Source organism: Monodon monoceros, unplaced genomic scaffold (genome assembly GCF_005190385.1).
Source record: "Monodon monoceros isolate NGI ecotype Baffin Bay Population unplaced genomic scaffold, NGI_Narwhal_1 Super_Scaffold_11, whole genome shotgun sequence".
Taxonomy (NCBI): domain Eukaryota; kingdom Metazoa; phylum Chordata; class Mammalia; order Artiodactyla; family Monodontidae; genus Monodon; species Monodon monoceros.
The window spans coordinates 14,331,540-14,350,577 of NW_021703767.1; the positions used below are offsets into that span (position 1 = coordinate 14,331,540).

General features: G+C 35.5%; 1 protein-coding gene across 1 annotated transcript; it reads left to right on the plus strand.

The window, feature by feature from the left end:
• The first annotated feature begins 1,621 nt into the window (after positions 1-1,621).
• LOC114890527 (keratin-associated protein 19-4-like) lies at positions 1,622-1,822 on the plus strand. The gene has a single exon (XM_029214086.1). It carries the CDS (start codon positions 1,622-1,624, stop codon positions 1,820-1,822), a length of 201 nt encoding a protein of 66 aa, XP_029069919.1.
• The last annotated feature ends 17,216 nt before the right edge of the window (positions 1,823-19,038 follow it).

The window sequence follows — 19,038 nt, forward strand, 5'->3', positions numbered from 1 at the left end:
GCACAGATTGTGGTAGCCATGATAGTAAATGTAATTTACTTATACTTTATTTATTAGTTCTATAAACAATTCTTAATTCCCTACTCTCTTGTTTAGAATTGAAAACATCCATTTGAAGAAATTAATCTTTGATAAAATACTTGGAAATCTTACAAAAGTTCAACTACATGTTCAAGACCGTGTAAATTAAATAACTTTTTACTGACCCAAGTCAAGAGTCAGGTGCTACATGAAGATTAATCCAGTGTAGGGTCAACCTTGGACCTCATTGACTAACTCAGTGAAATTAGCAGAGGAACTCCATGAAGTGCAAGACGAAAGTCCTCACATATATTTCTTGTTTCTTGGTTCTGTGTTATTTCGACATTGTGTTCTCATTTTCAAAAATTTGAAGATATTTTCAATATTAAGATACTATTTTAAGGACCTAGGAGTTTGTTGTATGTTTTAAAAGATAAGACCTTAATGAACAATTAACAGATTAGTAGTGACTGGTAAGAAATCGCCTGAAGATGAATGGGTACAGGACACACATATAAACAAACGGAAAGATATTACGGTAAATATAAAGAAGAGGTGGAAAGAAAGACATTTATTGGAATAGCAAGTGGAAGACTGGGGTAGGGGGAAATATTGTCAACTTTAAAAATTTACCTTGTTGTACCTTGTGAGTATTGAGAGGAACGGAAGAAGAATGAGAGCTAAAGTGAGAATGAAAATAGAGGTCATATATGGATAACTGAAGAAGGGTAAAGAAAGGGAGAAATAAGCTGGCTTGTGCAAAAACATAGACGCAGATGCAATCTGCAATTTTAGTAGGACTTTGAATAGAACGAATTATGGAGGAAGGTTTTAGGATTTGAAATGAAAATTGAACTGCTACTCAGATAAGCCAGCTAAAAGCTGGATTTTTTGTCCTCAATTTCTGAAATTAATTGTTCCATGTTTTGCAACCAAAAGGTTCTGAAGATGGTGTGTAAAGCCAAAAATTATAAAAGTTATTATGAGTTAAATGTTAAAAATCAACATATGGCTTTTTAAAAAAAATTTTAAATGTTTTCATATATTTTAAATAGAGGCACTTTCTTCAGTCCTCACCCCATAAGTTTGCTTTCTAAAAAATATAGATTTAATGCCTGTAAATTGAACAAATATCTGTGAATGTAGTTGGAGATGGAGTTATTCATTCAGGAGATGACAGAACAGAGGAAATGTTTAATTATAAAGAAAACGCCATCAAATGTAAATGGTGTAGTATACCTGATAATAAACAATTCAGCTTAGAGTTTGGAATGCACAAATTTTGAAGAGTCAGACATTTCTTCCCATAAAATCAAATAAACAGGCTCAAGGACATCTTAAATAAGAAGCTAAGTAACCTGAAATATTTTAATGAGAATGAGGACCTCTCTCTGTGTCAGGAGACAGCAGATTAATGAGTTATAACATTACAGGTAATATGCAGAATGACACACAGGAAGACTATACAGGTAATATGTAGAATGACACATGATTTATCACATGCTCTAACCAGGGTATATAAGCTTCCCTCTACACATGTTGAGATCCACACTCAGGATCTTGTCTTGAACAGCAAACAAACCTCACCACCCCTGACACCATGATCTACTACAGCAAATACTATAGCCATAGCCTGAGCTATGGCTATAGTGGCTTTGGTGGACTGGGGTATGGCTATGGTTGTGGATGTGGCAGCTTCTGTAGACTGGGCTATGTCTGTGGCTTCAGAGGCTATGGCTCTGACTCTGGTTATGGAAGCTTTGGATATGGCTGCCATCGCTACCCATTCTTCTATGGATGATATGGATTTTCTAGCTTCTGTTGAAATCCTACCCCAGGAGCCCAATATTTGAGGCCATAAAAGAATTATCTAAGTCTGACTAAAATAACTATACCAAACAAGATCACCCAGGACCAAGCCAAGATCAAAAGTATTTAGTGTCTAAGATTTTAGGAATATTTATCATTTCATAATTGTCTCCTTCATGTTTCTTGTTGTCTCTTATTCATGCTTTCTTAACTGTGGGATTTATCTAATCCTTTTGCAATAAATTTTCCTAAGTTAAGACAGCATATATGGCTGTTATTTTTTTATTTAACTCACAATATCAATGTGATTATTTGTAATTGCACCTAATTGACAATGAAAAAAATAAACTACTCCATGAGGAGCTAAGGTAATAGGAGATCTTACACTCACCCATATGGCTAGATAGATACACATAAACCATAACCCTCAGTTGAAATAAAGATCTTTTTCTCTGAATGCTAAACCAGATCTTATTCAATGCTTTTATTTAGATAACATTGGTATTTAAAACCAGCACTGAAATATCAACTTTATATATTTTCATATTTAAAGTGAAGCTAACATGAAGAATAAATGTTCTTCTGTTTTGTTCAAAATTGATATTTATTTAGCTCTTTCAGTGATAAGAAAACATGATGATAGAATAAAACTTCTCTCTAAATATACACTGAAAAATGAACTTCTTTTTGTGAATCTCTATCATGTTTTCCTCATGGTCTGCCATGGTGTGACATGACATTGTTCTTCAGTATTATCAGCACATTGAAATATTTTGCAGTTCATCAGGGAAACTTAAAAATCACTGTCATTCCTTGGGAATGACATTTGATCAGGACATATTTTACATTTGGTAGTGTATATAGGTCCTTTTTTTTTTAAATCTGTATTGAGGTTATGGCTGATCTGAAGCTTTATACATTCTAGCAAGTGTCTTAAAATGCTGGCCTTCAAAAAGTGGGTCACTTCTTCTTAGTACTTCAAATAAATATTTGACCATGAAAAACACGTAACAAAATGTCAGCATTTTGCCAAAAAATGTTATATATTTAGGTAGTGAAACAAAAGTGAATATCTTTTGTTTGAGTTATTAAATCCAATAAAACCAAGGCAATAATATAATGACAGAATTGTGAAGCTGGCTGGGGCACTGTAAAACTTAACAAAACAGGATCTTAGATGGGAAAGTACCTTCAAAAAGTAAAATGAATTGCTAATGATCAAAAATGGCATGAGCAGGACAGCCTAAGACGAGAACCAGTTTTACTGAATACTAGACAGTCTGCTTCACCATGCTTCCTATCCCATTCCTTGAGCACTTCCCTTTTAAGTGCTATCAAATAAAACATCTTGAAAGTTCTGGCCATGTGTCTTTGAAGAGATAAATTATCACAGCTGATGGACCACCTCTATTTATTTTGATTTGCAAATATTCCGACACAGAATCTTGAACTACCAATTTCTTTTTTTTTTTAAACATCTTTATTGGAATATAATTGTTTTACAATGGTGTGTTAGTTTCTGCTTTACAACAAAGTGAATCAGTTATACATATACATGTCCCCATACCTCTTGCCTCTTGCATCTCTCTCCCTCCCACCCTCCCTATCCCACCCCTCTAGGTGGTCACAAAGCATGGAGCTGATCTCCCTGTGCTATGCGTCTGCTTCCCACTAGCTATCTATTTTACATTTGGTAGTGTATATATGTCCTTGACACTCTCTCACTTTGTCCCAGCTTACACTTCCCCTCTCCATAACCTCAAATCCGCTCTCTAGTATGTCTGCGTCTTTATTCCCGTCTTGTCAATAGGTCCTTCATGACCATTTTTAATTTTTTTTTTTAGATTCCATATATATGTGTTAGCATACAGTATTTGTTTTTCTCTTTCTGACTTACTTCACTCTGTATGACAGTCTCTAGGTCCAACAACCTCACTACAAGTAACTCAATTTCATTCTTTTTATGGCTGACTAATATTCCACTGTATATATATGCCACATCTTCTTTATCCATTCATCTGTCAATGGACACTTAGGTAGCTTCCATGTCCTGGTTATTGTAAATAGAGCTGCAATGAACATTTTGGTACATGACTCTTTTTGAATTATGCTTTTCTCACGGTATATGCCCAGTAGTGGGATTGCTGGGTCGCATGATAGTTCTATTTTAGTTTTTTAAGGAACCTCCATACTGTTCTCCATAGTGGCTTTATCAACTTACATTCCCACCAACAGTGCAAGAGGGTACCCTTTTCTCCACACCCTCTCCAGCATTTATAGTCTGTAGATTTTTTGATGATGGCCATTCTGACTGGTGTGAGATGATATCTCACTGTAGTTTTGATTTGCATTTCTTTAATGATTAATGATGTTGAGCATTCTTTCATGTGTTTGTTGGCAGTCTGTATATCTTCCTTGGAGAAATGTCTATTAAGGTCTTCTGCCCATTTTTGGATTGGGTTGTTTGCTTTTTTGTTATTGAGTTGCATGAGCTGCTTGTAAATTTTGGAGATTAATCCTTTGTCTGTTGTTTCATTTGCAAATATTTTCTCCCATTCTGAGGGTTGTCTTTTGGTCTTGTTTATGGTTTCATTTGCTGTGCCAAAGATTTGAAGTTTCATTAGATCTAATTTGTTTATTTTTTTTTCCATTTCTCTACAAGGTGGATCAAAAAGGATCTTGTGATTTATGTCATAAAGTGTTCTGCCTATGTTTTCCTCCAAGAATTTGATGGTGTCTGGCCTTACATTTAGGCCTTTAATCCATTTTGAGTTTACTTTTGTGTATGGTGTTAAGGAGTGTTCTAATTTCATTATTTTACATGTAGCTGTCCAGTTTTCCCAACACCACTTATTGAAGAGGCTGTCTTTTCTCCATTGTATATTCTTGCCTCCTTTATCAAAGATAAGGTGACCATATGTACGTGGGTTTATCTCTGGGCTTTCTATCCTGTTCCATTGATCTAAATTTCTGTTTTTGTGCCAGTACCATACTGTCTTGATTACTGTAGCTTTGTAATATTGTCTGAAGTCAGGGAGCCTGATTCCTCCAGCTCCATTTTTCTTTCTCAAGATTGCTTTGGCTATTCAGGGTCTTTTGTGTTTCCATACATATTTTGAAAATTTTTGTTCTAGTTCTGTGAAAAATGCCAGTGATAGTTTTATATGCATTGCATTGAATCTGTAGATTGCTTTGGGTAGTAGAGTCATTTTCACAATGTTGATTCTTCCCATCCAAGAACATGGTATATCTCTCCATCTATTTGTATCATCTTTAATTTATTTCATCAGTATCTTATAATTTTCTGCATACAGGTGTTTTGTCTCCTTAGGTAGGTTTTATTTCTAGATATTTTATTCTTTTTGTTGCAATGGTTAATGGGAGTGTTTTCTTAATTTCACTTTCAGATTTTTCATCATTAGTGCATAGTAATGCAAGAGATTTCTGGGCATTAATTTTGTATCCTGCTACTTTACCAAATTCACTGATTAGCTCTAGTAGTTTTCTGGTAGCATCTTTAGAATTCTCTATGTATAGTATCATGTCTTCTGCAAACAGGGACAGCTTTACTTCTTCTTTTCCAATTTGGATTCCTTTTATTTCTTTTTCTTCTCTGATTGCTGTGGCTAAAACTTCCAAAACTATGTTGAATAATAGTGGTGAGTGTGGGCAACCTTGCCTTGTTCCTGACCTTAGTGGAAATAGTTTCAGTTTTTCACCACTGAGGATGATGTTGGCTGTGGGTTTGTCATATATGGCCTTTATTATGTTGAGGAAAGTTCCCTCTATGCTTACTTTCTGGATGAATTTTATCATAAATGGGTGTTGAATTTTGTTGAACGCTTTCTCTGCATCTATTGAGATGATTATATGGTTTTCATCCTTCAATTTGTTAATAGGGTGTATCAAATTTATTGATTTGCCTATATTGAAGAATCCTTGCATTCCTGGGATAAAACCCACTTGATCATAGCGTATGATCCTTTTAATGTGCTGTTGGATCAGTTTGCTAGTATTTTGTTGAGGATTTTTACATCTATGTTCATCAGTGATATTGGCCTGTAGTCTTCTTTCTTTGTAACATCTTTGTCTGGTTTTGGTATCAGGGTGATGGTGGTCTCGTAGAATGAGTTTCGGAGTGTTCCTCCTTCTGCTATTGTTTGGAGGAGTTTGAGAAGGATAGGTGTTAGCTCTTCTCTAAATGTTTGATGGAATTCGCCTGTGAGGCCATCTGGTCCTGGGCTTTTGTTTGTTGGAAGATTTTTAATCTCAGTTTCAATTTCATTGCTTGTGATTGGTCTGTTCATATTTTCTATTTCTTCCTGGTTCAGTCTCAGAAGGTTGTGCGTTTCTAAGAATTTATCCATTTCTTCCAGGCTGTTCATTTTATTGGCATAGAGTTTCTTGTAGTAATCTCTCATGATCCTTTGTATTTCTACAGTGTCAGTTGTTACTTCTCCTTTTTCATTTCTAAGTCTATTGATTTGAGTCTTCTCCCTTTTTTTCTTGATAAGTCTGGCTAATGGTTTATCAATTTTGTTTATCTTCTTAAAGAACAAGCTTTTGGTTTTATTGATCTTTGCTCTTCTTTCCTTCATTTCTTTTTCATTTATTTCTGATATGATCTTTATGATTTCTTTTGTTCTGCTAACTTTGGGATTCTTTTGCTCTTCTTTCTCTAATTGATTTAGGTGTAATGTTAGGTTGTTTATTTGAGATGCTTCTTGTTTCTTAAGGTAGGATTGTATTGCTGTAAACTTCCTTCTTAGAACTGCTTTTGCCACACCCCTTAGGTTTTGGGTTGTTTGGTTTTCATTGCCATTTGTTTCTAAGTATTTTTTCTAAGTATTCTTCAGTTATCTCTTGGTTATTAAGTAGTGTGTTGTTTAACCTCCATGTGTTTGTATTTCTTACACATTTTTTTTACTATAATTGATATCTAGTCTCATAACATTGCAGTCAGAAATGATACTTGATACAATTTCAATTTTCTTAAATTTACCAATGCTTGATTTGTGACACAAGATATGACCTATCCTGGAGAATGTTCCATGAGCACTTGAGAGGAATGTGTATTCTGTTGTTTTTGGATGGCATGTCCTATAAATATCAATTAAGTCCATCTTGTTTCATGTATCATTTAAAGCTTGTGTTTCCTTATTTATTTTCATTTTGGATGATCTGTCCATTGGTGACAGTGGGGTGTTAAACTCCCCTATAATGATTGTGTTACTGTCGATTTCCCCTTTTATGACTGTTAGTATTTGCCTTATGTATTGAGGTGCTCCTATATTGGCTTCATAAATATTGACAATTGTTATATCTTCTTCTTGGATTGATCCCTTGATCATTATGTAGTGTCGTTCTTTGTCTCTTGTAATAGTTTTTGTTTTAACGTCTATTTTGTCTGAAATGAGAATTGCTACTCCAGCTTTCTTTTGATTTCCATTTGCATGGAATATCTTTTTCCATCTCCTCACTTTCAGTCTGTATGTGTCCCTAGGTCTGTAGTGGGCCTCTTGTAGACAGCATATATATGGGTCTTGTTTTTGTATCCACTCAACCAGTCTATGTCTTTTGGTTGGAGCCTTTTATCCATTTACATTTAAGGTAATTATCTATATGTATATCCCTATTACCAGTTTCTTAACTGTTTTGGGTTTATTAGCGTAGGTCTTTTCTGTCTCTTGTGTTTCTTGCCTAGAGAAATTCCCTTAGCATTTGCTGTAAAGCTGGTTTGGCGGTGCTGAATTCTCTTAGCTTTTGCATGTCTGTAAAGCTTTTAATTTCTCTGTCAAATCTGAATGAGATCCTTGCTGGGTAGAGTAATCTTGGTTGTAGATTTTTCTCCTTCATCACCTTAAATATGTCCTGCCAGTCCCTTCTGGCTTGCAGAGTTTCTGCTGAAAGATCAGCTGTTAACCTTATGGAGATTTCTTTATGTGTTATTTGTTGTTTTTCCCTTGCTGCTTTTAATATTTTTTCTTTGTATTTAATTTTTGATACTGTGATTAATATGTGTCTTGGCATGTTTCTCCTTGGATTTATCCTGTATGGGACTCTCTGTGCTTCCTGGACTTGATTAACTATTTCCTTTCCCATATTAGGGAAGTTTTCAACTATAATCTCTTCAAATATTTACTCAGTCCCTTTCTTTTTCTCTTCTTCTTCTGGGACCCCTATAATTTGAATGTTGTTGTGTTTAATATTGTCCCAGAGGTCTCTGAGACTGTCCTCAATTCTTTTCATTCTTTATTCTGCTCTGCAGTAGTTATTTCCACTATTTTATCTTCCAGGTCACTTATCCATTCTTCTGCCTCAGCTATTCTGCTATTGATTCCTTCTAGAGAATTTTAAATTTCATTTAATGTGTTGCTCATCACTGTTTGTTTGCTCTTTAGTTCTTCTAGGTCCTTGTTAAACTTTTCTTCTATTTTCTGCATTCTATTTCCAAGATATTGGATCATCTTTACTATCATTATTCTGAATTCTTTTTCAAGTAGACTGACTATTTCTTCTTCATTTGTTAGGCCTGGTGGGTTTTGGCCTTGCTCCTTCATTTGCCATGTGATTTTCTGTCTTCTCATTTTGCTTAACTTACTGTGTTTGGGGTCTCCTTTTCGCAGGCTGCAGGATCGTAGTTTCCATTATTTTTGGTGTCTGTCCCTAGTGGCTAAGGTTGGTTCAGTGGGTTGTGTAGGCTTCCTGGTCGAGGGGACTAGTGCCTGTGTTCTGGTGGGTGAGGTTGGATCTTGTCTTTCTGGTGGGCAGGTCCACATCTGGTGGTATGTTTTGGGGTGTCTGTGGCCTTATTGTGATTTTAGGCAGCCTCTGTGCTAATGGATGGGGTTGTGTTCCTGTCTTGCTCGTTGTTTGGCATATGGTGTCCAGCACTGTAACTTGCTGGTCGTTGAGTGGAATTGGGTCTTGGCAACTCCAACTCTCAACTCCAAGGTCGTTGAGATGGAGATGTCTTGGAGATTTTTGCCATTTGATGTTACGTGGATCTGGTAGGTCTCTTGTGGATCAGTTTCCTGAACTTGGCTCTCCCACCTCAGTGGCACAGCCCTGATGCCTGGCTGGAGCACCAAGAGCCTGTCCTCCACATGGCTCAGAATAAAAGGGAGGAAAAGGGCTTCCCTGGTGGTGCAGTGGTTGAGTGTCCACCTGCCGATAGAGGGGACACAGGTTCGTGCCCCAGTCCGGGAAGATCCCACATGCCGTGGAGTGGCTGGGCCCGTGAGCCATGGCCACTGAACCTGTGTGTCCGGAGCCTGTGCTCCACAACAGGAGAGGCCACAACAGTGAGAGGCCCACGTACCACACACACACACAAAAACAAAACAAAACAAAACAAACAAACAGAAAAAACGGAGGAAAAAAGAAAGAAGATAAAATAAGTTGTTAAAATAAAAAATAATTTTTAAGAAAAAATATTTTGTAAGTAATAAAAAACAAACAAACAAAAAAAACGGACAGACAGAACCCTATGACAAATGTTAAAAGCAAAGCTATACAGATAAAATCACACAACGAAGCATACACATACACACTCACAAAAAGAGGAAAAGGGGAAAAAATCAGAAATCTTGCTCTCAAAGTCCACCTCCTCAATTTGGGATGTTTCGTTGTGTATTCAGGTATTCCATAGATGCAGGACATATTAGGTTGATTGTGGAGATTTAATCCGCTGCTCCTGAGGCTGCTGGGAGTTTCCCTTTCTCTTCTTTGTTCCCACAGCTCCTGGGATTCAGCTTTGGATTTGGCCCTCGTCTCTGCATGTAGGTCGCTTGAGGGCATCTGTTCTTCTCTCAGACAGGACGGGGTTAAAGGAGCAGCTGATTCGGGGTCTCTGGCTCACTTAAGCCTGGGGGAGGGAGGGGTACTGATGCCGGGTGAGCCTGTGGCGGCAGAGGCCAGTGTGACGTTGCACCAGCCTGAGGCGCACTGTGCGTTCTCCTGGGGAAGTTGTCTCTGGATCCCGGGACTCTGGCAGTGGCGGGCTGCACAGGCTCCCCGGAAGGGAGGTGTGGACAGTGACCTGTGCTCGCACACAGGCTTCTTGGTGGATGCAGCAGCAGCCTTAGTGTCTCATGCCCGTCTCTGTGGTCCGTGCTGTTAGCCGCGGCTCGTGCCCTTATCTGGAGCTCCTTTAAGCAGTGCTCTTAATCCCCTCTCCTCATGCACCAGGAAACAAAGAGGGAAGTAAACGTCTCTTACCTCTTCGGCAGTTCCAGACCTTTTCCTGGACTCCCTGCCAGCTAGCTGTGGCACACTAACCCTTTCAGGCTGTGTTCACACCGCCAGTCCTCTCCCTGGGATCCAACCTCCAAAGCCCAAGCCTCAACTCCCAGCCCCCTCCCGCCCCGGCAGGTGAGCAGACAAGCCTCTCGGGCTGGTGGGTGTTGGTCGGTACCCATCCTCTGTGCAGAAATCTCTCCGCTTTGCCCTCTGCACCCCTGTTGCTCTGTTCTCCTTCACGGCTCCGAAGCTTTCCCCCTCCGCCACCTGCAGTCTCTGCCCGCAAAGGGGCTTCCTAGTGTGTGGAAACCTTTCCTTCTTCACGGCTCCCTCCCTGAGGTACAGGTCCCGTCCCTATTCTTTTGTCTCTGTTTATTCTTTTTTCTTTTGCCCTACCCAGGTATGTGGGGAGTTTCTTGCCTTTTGGGAGGTCTGAGGTCTTCTGCCTGCGTTCAGTAGGTGTTCTGTAAGAGTTGTTCCACAGGTAAATGTATTTCTGGTGTATCTGTGGGGAGGCAGGTGATCTCCACATCTTACTCTTCCACCATCTTGAAGCTCCTCCTCCGAACTATCAATTTCTAATTGAACTTCTTTGTAAAAATAGGTTCTAGTAAATAGTGTTAAAGCCAACTCTACTTTTAAAAAAATATTATAATGCATTTGAAAAGCTTAGACTTGTTTACTGCACATATGGATGGATTTACTCAGCCAGATCATATCCTTTTAGTCAACTCAGGAGAGGAATCGTAGCTTCATAGTAAATAGGTCATGGTAGATATATTTCAGTGTCACCATTGGAGGATGATAATCTTCAGTTTGACTGAATAAAACATAATTTCATATGAAAATATTTTACCCCCTAACTGGACAATAGAATCATAGTCTAAAGAAAGACTTTATGTAGCTAAAGAAAAACTATAATCAGTATAACTATTTGGAGAAACTGCTTAGCATTCTTAGTATAATGCAGCTTTATTATTATACCTCTTACTGGTACATTATATTGATTTGTGTTGGAATTAACAGAAGAGCTCCAAAATCTTCTTTTAGGGAAAAGCTGTTACTGGTCCGGAGAAGATGCATCACAGGATCATCAGCACCACAACTGAGGGAAGATATGGCAGAATTAAATGGTCAGCGTGTGATATCATTAAACCTGTTTGAGTTATTTCTGATTTTATGGCTTCCTGTTGACAATGAGAATGAAATATTGAAATTAACAACTGTCTTTTAATGTAGGATGAACAATAAAAAATGGAACAAGTTCTGAAGAGAGAAGACAAAGGAATTAAAAAATAAGAGGTGAGGTAGCCAAGAGTATTTTAAGACAAAAAAGCATTAAACATAAAATTAAAAAATTAATAAACTGGACTCATTCTATTAAGAAATTCTGTTCATACATAGACATCACTTTAAAGTGCAAAAACAAGCCACATACAGAGAGAAAATACTTTTAAAACAGATTTGACAAAATACTTTTACCCAAGTACTCTACAAATCAATACTAAAATATTACAAACTCAATTAAAAATGAACAAAATAATTGAATAGCCACTTCTAAAAGGCTATCTAGCTTATCAATAAATGTACATAATGGCCCCTAGTGTTATTACTCATCAGGTAAAAGCCAAATTAAAACAATGCTCAGCTACTACTACTTTCCCACAAGAATGATCAAAATTAAATAGTCTGAAAATAGCAAGTGTTCTCAAAGATTTAGAGTAAGTGGAGCTCTCTTACATTGTTGGTGGGACTGTAAACCTGAAAATCATTTTGGAAAACTATTGATAAGATCTGAAAAAACTGCTGTCAAAATCTAGAAGGATGGTTATCTTTAGAGAGTGAGGACAAAAAAAAAAAAAAAGGAGCAGTAGAGACGCTTTAGGCATTAGGGCATGCTTAGCATTGGTAGTGTATGCCTATTTATAAGAATTCATCAAATTTTACACTGAAATTTATATATAATTCATTATTATGCTTTAAAAAAACCCAGTGCAAATGAAATGATGGTTATATGTTCCTCTAAATTCAGAAAGCCATTTGAGCTTATTCCTCCTTTAAATCTTTATTGTTTAGATGCCATCACAGAGTTACCCATGCCTGTCAGAAGTGTGATGCTTAATTTTAAAGACCTTAGAATTCATTCATCCTTTCAACACATATTTGTTGTGTTCTTATTACATGGTGGCTATTAAGAGAGGTAAATAAATCCAGTTGGGAGAATGCATCATTTGAAACTTACTTAAAAGACTAAAAGAACCTGAACAATACATTTGAGGTTATATAAAGTTCACACGAACTTAAGGACTAGAGCCAAATGTTAAACGCAAAACTAGATAAATTTAACCAGGTTTGGAATAAGCTTCAGCTATAAGTGACTAACTTCTTAGAGTCAGCTGAGGGACTTTTGTTCTCAATTGTCTTTTTCCACCCCTTATCTTTTAACACAACATCTACAATTTGGAGATGCTGAAGACATTTCCAATGTTAATGGTATCTTATTGAATTTGATAGAGCCCTTGGATTTGTATTATTTTTTTAACATCAGAAACCTTAACCAACATTTAATATCTTAGTGAGACTAGTATGGTGTTTCCTGAGAATAAGGGGACCAAAAAAATAAATAAATAAAGCACAGAAAAAGCAAAGGGAATAAAAGGGAAAACTGTTTTCATAAAAGTAAAGATAGAAGAAGAAGGAAAAGGAAGAGATTAACTAAGTAACTATAGACTGAGTGAAAATTGATGGGTGCCAGAGAGAAATTTTATGTACATCACAATTTTACCTAGCCACCATAGCCTAATGGCTAATTGGAGGGCAGAGGCTAGATGATATGTAAAAAGAGATAGTAATGTATATGTTAGAATGGCTAAAATTTAAAGTACTAAAAACAATTAATGCTGGCTTGATTGTGGAGCAACAGAAACTATCATTCATTGCTGATGGGAATGAAAAATGGTACAGCAACTTTGGAAGACAGTCTGGCAGTTTTTCACAAAGCTAAAAATGGCCTTATGGAAAAGATTCAGTAATCATTTTCCCTGGTATTTACCCAAATGGCTTGAAAATTTATGTCCACACAAAACCTGAACAGAGATGTTTATAGAAGTTTTATTCCTATTTGCCAAAACTTGGAAGTAATCAAGATGTGCTTCAAAAGGTGAATGGATAAATAAACTGTGGTACATCCAGACAATGGAATATTATTCAGGGATAAAAAGAAATGAGCTATCAAGGATAAGGAGGAATCATAAAGACTTATTGCTAAGTGAAAGAAGTCAATGTGAAAAGGCAAAATACTGTATGATTCCACTATGACATTCTGGAAAAGAAAAAACTATGGAGACAGTCAGAAGATTAGTATTTGCAGGAGTTTGGAAGGAGGGAGGGAAGAATAGAGGGGGCAAAGGGGATTTTTAGGGCAGTGAAACTATTCTGTATGGTACTGTAATAGAGCTTAATGACATTATGCATTTGTCAAAACCCACAGAACAGTACAACACAGAGTGAACACTAATCTAAACTACAGATTTTAATTATTAATGTATTAATATTGGTGTGTATGTGTGTGTATGAGGGGTGACATATAGGAATTCTGTATGTCCTGCTCAATTAATCTGAAAACTTAAAACTCTTCTTCAAATAAAGTTTATTAATTAAAAAAAGGATATTGTATAAGATAGATATATGGATGAATAAACAGGAGGAAATGGTGAATGTAAAGACAGGGAGGAATATGTACACTTTGGAGGCAACTTGGATAGATGACATGCCAGAGAATAGGGTCAGGATTTGAGAAGATAACTTTTAATATGCTTTTAAAGCTACTTTTGAAATAAATTTTTGATTACTGTGATTTGCCATCAGTTTCTGAACAATTTTATCCCATGGTTGTCAAAGCCCATAGAAGGGTACAACACAAAGAATAAAGAGTAAACTATGGATTTTAATTAATAATTATACGTCATTATTGGCTCATCAACATAAAAAGCAATTTTTTTTTATTTTTTAAAGTAGCATGAAAAGTAAAAAGTATGTCAGTTATGATGGTCAATGTTCTAAAACTAAATAAAAAGTAGATTTATTTTTCTAAAGTTCCTTACTAGTGTTCACAACAGTCAAACTGGTTCTTTCTAGCTCTCAAATGTTTCTGTTTTCTTATTTCTGAAATAAATAAATGTTCAGTTTTGGGACAGAGGAAAATATGCTTTAAAAGGATATTATCGATTACAGAACTTTGACCAATTTCTTTGGTTTAATTTTCTTAAGTGAAGTATCTAAAGAAAACCAGAGATGATGAAATATTTAATTGAAAACCACAACATGATCAAACCTGATTGGTATGCCTGGCTATGAAGAATAGTACTTGGGGTCTGATATGTCTAGACTTTGAAAATACAGCATTCCTTCTTATAAAGTGGTTCGATAACTTTTTTCACCTGCTTTCTTGAGGTATAATTGACAAATATAATTGTGTATATTTAAAGTGTGCCAAGTGATGATTTAAAAAAGTGATGCAATAACTTTTAAGAGACACCCTAACTAGGTAACAAAGTGATCCCAAATATTTTAATGAGTGTGAGGCCTTCTCGCTGTGTCAGGGGACAAAGAATTAATGAGTTATTCCAAGTATATATATAATGTAAACATGACATAAAAGGAAGGTATACACATGATTTATCACATGCTCTGACCAGGGTATATAAGCATCCTTCTACACATGCTGACATTCATACTCAGGTTCTTGCTTTGAATAGCAAACCAAACTCACCACCTCGACACCAGAAGCCATTACAGCAACTATTACGGAAGCCTGGGCTATGGCTATGGAGGCTTTGGTGGTCTGGGCTATGGCTACGGTTGTGGATGTGGCAGCTTCCGCAGACTGGGCTATGGCTGTGGCTTCAGAGGCTATGGATATGGCTCTGGTTACGGAAGTTTTGGATATGGCTGCCATCACTACCCATCATTCTGTGGAAGATAGATATGGATTTTCTAGCTTCCACTGAAATCTTACCCTAGGAGCCCTATATCTGAAATTACAGGGGGCTTTCCAAATCTGATCTCAAAAATTGGACCACAAAGATCATACTGGAGTTATCTGCACAGAAGTATCTAGCTTCTCAGAATTTTGGACAATTTTTAAATACACTCCTATACCTCCATCATAATCCTAGACTCCTCTAATATTTTTTTTAAAGCTAACTGGATTATCTGTTTACCTTTCAGTAAAACATTAAATTTGAAAACAAAATATGTTTTTTGTCTTGTTCATGAAACTCAATTATATGGAAGTGATGATGGTTCCATTCTACTCAATTGTCAGTAAGGGATGGTATCTCCTTGGCTTAGAATCATTTTTTTTTTCCATATACCTCACAAATATCCATACAGTTAGAAAGACTGATATAAAGACTAATTCTAGACTAATATGAAAAGATTTTTTCAAAACTGTTAGTGATTTAATATTTTTACATCTCTTGCTTTTGTTTAGATAGTATTCAGATTTAAGTCAACAACAAAAAGCAATGTCGATTTAACATATCTATATATTTATTTATCAAATGCATATGTTTTATTTAACTTAACTCACATTTCTCAATTCAGTCCAAATGCATAATGAATCCTTCCATTTATTCAAAATCTATTTGGCTTTTTATTTTAAATGCAAATACGTGGTAATAGATCAAACCATCACTAGGCTATGAAAGTAAACCACCTTTCCAAATTTTTTATATTTAGTATAATCCACCCTGTGTATCATAGTCTTCTACACATTATTTTCTTTGATATTTTCATCAAGCAGCTGATCTATAAGTAAATAATGAATTAGGGTAACGTTTTTCATATGAGGTCATTTAACTCAAAACATTTTAACTAAGACTTTTCTGTTAGCTTTCCTATATTCTTACTGAATCTTCATGACTTGACATGGTATTCTTCTTTACTACCATCATTATATTGGCCATTTTTTCAACCTAAGAAGGGAAAAAAAACAACAAGACATAATCGTGAACTAATTTATTTTTTAGCTTAAGCTGATAACAAGCACAGCTATATCCAAAGAGCTTTCCTATAAATCTGAATTTCAGTTAAATCTGAATTTCCCCTTATAAAAATGGACAGGAGGGGACATTTCATTGGTGAAATAAGAAAAATATGTAAGCAAATACCAATTTTTTCCTAAAATCAAATGATATATTCAGGTAATAATATAAAATTAAGATTTTTTTATTGAGGTATACTTGACATATAACATTCTATCAGTTTCAGGTATACAACATAATGATTCAATATTTGTATACAATATTTGTATATGCCACAATAATTCCAGTTAGCATCCATCACCACACACAGTTTCATTTTTTTCCTGTGATAAGAACTTTTAACATTACTCTCTTAATAACTTTCAAATATGCAATATAGTATTATTAACTATAGTGACTATGCTGTACATTACATCACCGTGATTTACTTAGTTTGTAACTAAAAGTTTGCAGATTTTGACCTCCTTCACCCATTTTGCCCACTCCCAACCCCCTCACTTCTGGCAGCCGCCAATCTATTCTCTGTATCTATGAGGGGATATTTTGTTTAAACTGGTCAAATATATTTGATTCAGTCAGATAGCAGTATCATAAACAAACATTAAATGTCAGCAGTGCTTTGTACTGCATTTCTCAGCTTAAAAAAATCTCAGAAAAGTAATTGGCTTCTATAGAATTATATATTAGCTCTAGCGATAGCATCAGGACCAAGGCCAAGATCTTCTGAATCTAGGCGCCAGAATGCAGCTGCCTTCTTCAGTGTATTTTCCCCATTCATACAAGCAAATGGAGTAACTTGAAAGCTTTGCTCAGCTTCCATGAACTTAGCTGAATTTATGGGGGGATGTGAAAGGAGATTCACCTTCTTAGATAGAATTACCATTTTTATAACATTTTATTCTTATAGGACATATAAAACATAAAACTCAATTTCACTGTTAGCTTTATCTAGATTTCACCTATATCTATATGTATATCTATTATATATATACATGTATACCTATATTTATACAAGATCAAAGTCTTCATTTGAAAGGTACATACTTAACCTACATAAAGAGAAATTTGCTCAGGCATTAGTTATCACCTATTCTTTCAATCAATTCAGTCTGGGTGTTGTAGATTCTCAGTGTACAGAGCAGGTGAGATAGAGTTGTGTGGCTCCATTTTGCACACTTAATGAGGTAATAGTTCCACAGTCTATGGACATGCCTTATAGGTCTAAAAATAAAAATAGCCATCAACGTCATTAGACTGAGAAACAATCTAGTGTGCATGATACTCCTAGTGAAATACATTATCATATTTTATTACATCCTATTTTATGATTTAATTAATTATGTCTAAGAAACACATTTTGAATTCATGGTAGAAGTGTCCTTAGCTCCCTAATAAAAGCTACAATTTGGCCAGTGGAAGAATATATTTTCATCATTTAGCACATCAACACAGGATCTGAGCTTCACAATCAACTGATTGTCTTCTTGTAGAAAGCTCCCAAAAAGATTAACAAAGAATTGTGTAAGTCTTTGAGTCCACTGAATTAACAACAACAACAAAAAAAACCCCAAAAAAACTCAAAAGAAATAAACATTTTTCAGTTTTCAAAGATAATTAGTATCCAAAGGGTATTACAATTGTTTTACTTTTTAACCCAGAAAAAAATCAATAAAAAATATTTGGTTCATATATTTCACAGCATTGTTTCACAATTTTTTGTTCTTAATTATATATTTACATAATATTATTTTCTTTGAAAATACACAAATAAGTTATGGTATATTTCATTATTGAGCTTTTTAAAAAATTTGTAAAATCTATTGGATTTTACCTCATGTGAGCATAGCTATTTTCATTGGAAATAAGAACATAAATTAGCCCTCATCACAGACAATCTAGCAAATTTACTTAATCATTCATGGGATTCTTAAACTTGTTAGATTTATCTGTGATCATTTGACTTCAAAATGACTCACTGAGGAAAAAAGATAGTTTTTGCCAACTATTTTCTTTTTCAGAATAAAAAATAAAGATGGAATAACATTTGCTAAAGGAAAAAACAGGATTTAACAGTAGGATTAATTATTCCTTTGAGTTAAATATTCCTTTAAAACCTGAAAGCCATTTGAGTCCATAATTCAACTTAGAGAATTATTACAAGTTGTGTGTCATGCAGAATTTATTTTTTCATTAATTCAACAAATATTTTTTGTTTGGAAAAACAGTAAACAAATCCAGTTAGGGAAATGTATTATCAAAAATGTTATAAAAACACTAACTCTAAAAGATATTTGCGGGGAGTTCCCTGGTGGGCTAGTGGTTAGGATTCTAGGCTTTCGCTGCCGGGCCCCGGGTTCAACCTTTAGTCAGGGAACTGAGATCCCACAAGCTGTGCAGCAGGATTAAAAAAAAAAATGACATTTGCACTCCCATGTTCACTGCAGCATTATTTACAATAGCCCAGGTGTAGAATCAACCTAAGAGACAAGTGATGGATAAATGGATAAAGAAAATGTGTTACATATATATGTGTGTCCAAGATATGGGCACATCCAGTGGGGCTTAAACTTGGAATGGGTTTACTATCTTCACAGAGTGAACTGAGAAACAGCAGAAGACTGGCCCACTACTTCATATACCTGATTCCTGTCTCAGTCATTTCACCACTGCACTTTCATTTTTGGAGATTTCAAGGCAAGAGGATTTTAAGAAGCCCTATTAAAAAATATTGTATGATTTTAAAAGCATACAAACATATATATATATATCTTAAATTTAAAACCTTAATGAATAAGTAACTATGAAAAAAATATTTGCTGATTACCTGAGAAAAAATAAGGGTCTGGTATACACAGAATTGGAAAAGAAAAATTTAAGAGTAAAAATATTATGATAAAATTAGAGATGTGAGTAGAGGGAC

Bases quoted from the DNA above. Each gene is read 5' to 3' on its own strand.
- LOC114890527 (XM_029214086.1), top strand. From the start codon at position 1,622: ATGATCTACTACAGCAAATACTATAGCCATAGCCTGAGCTATGGCTAT.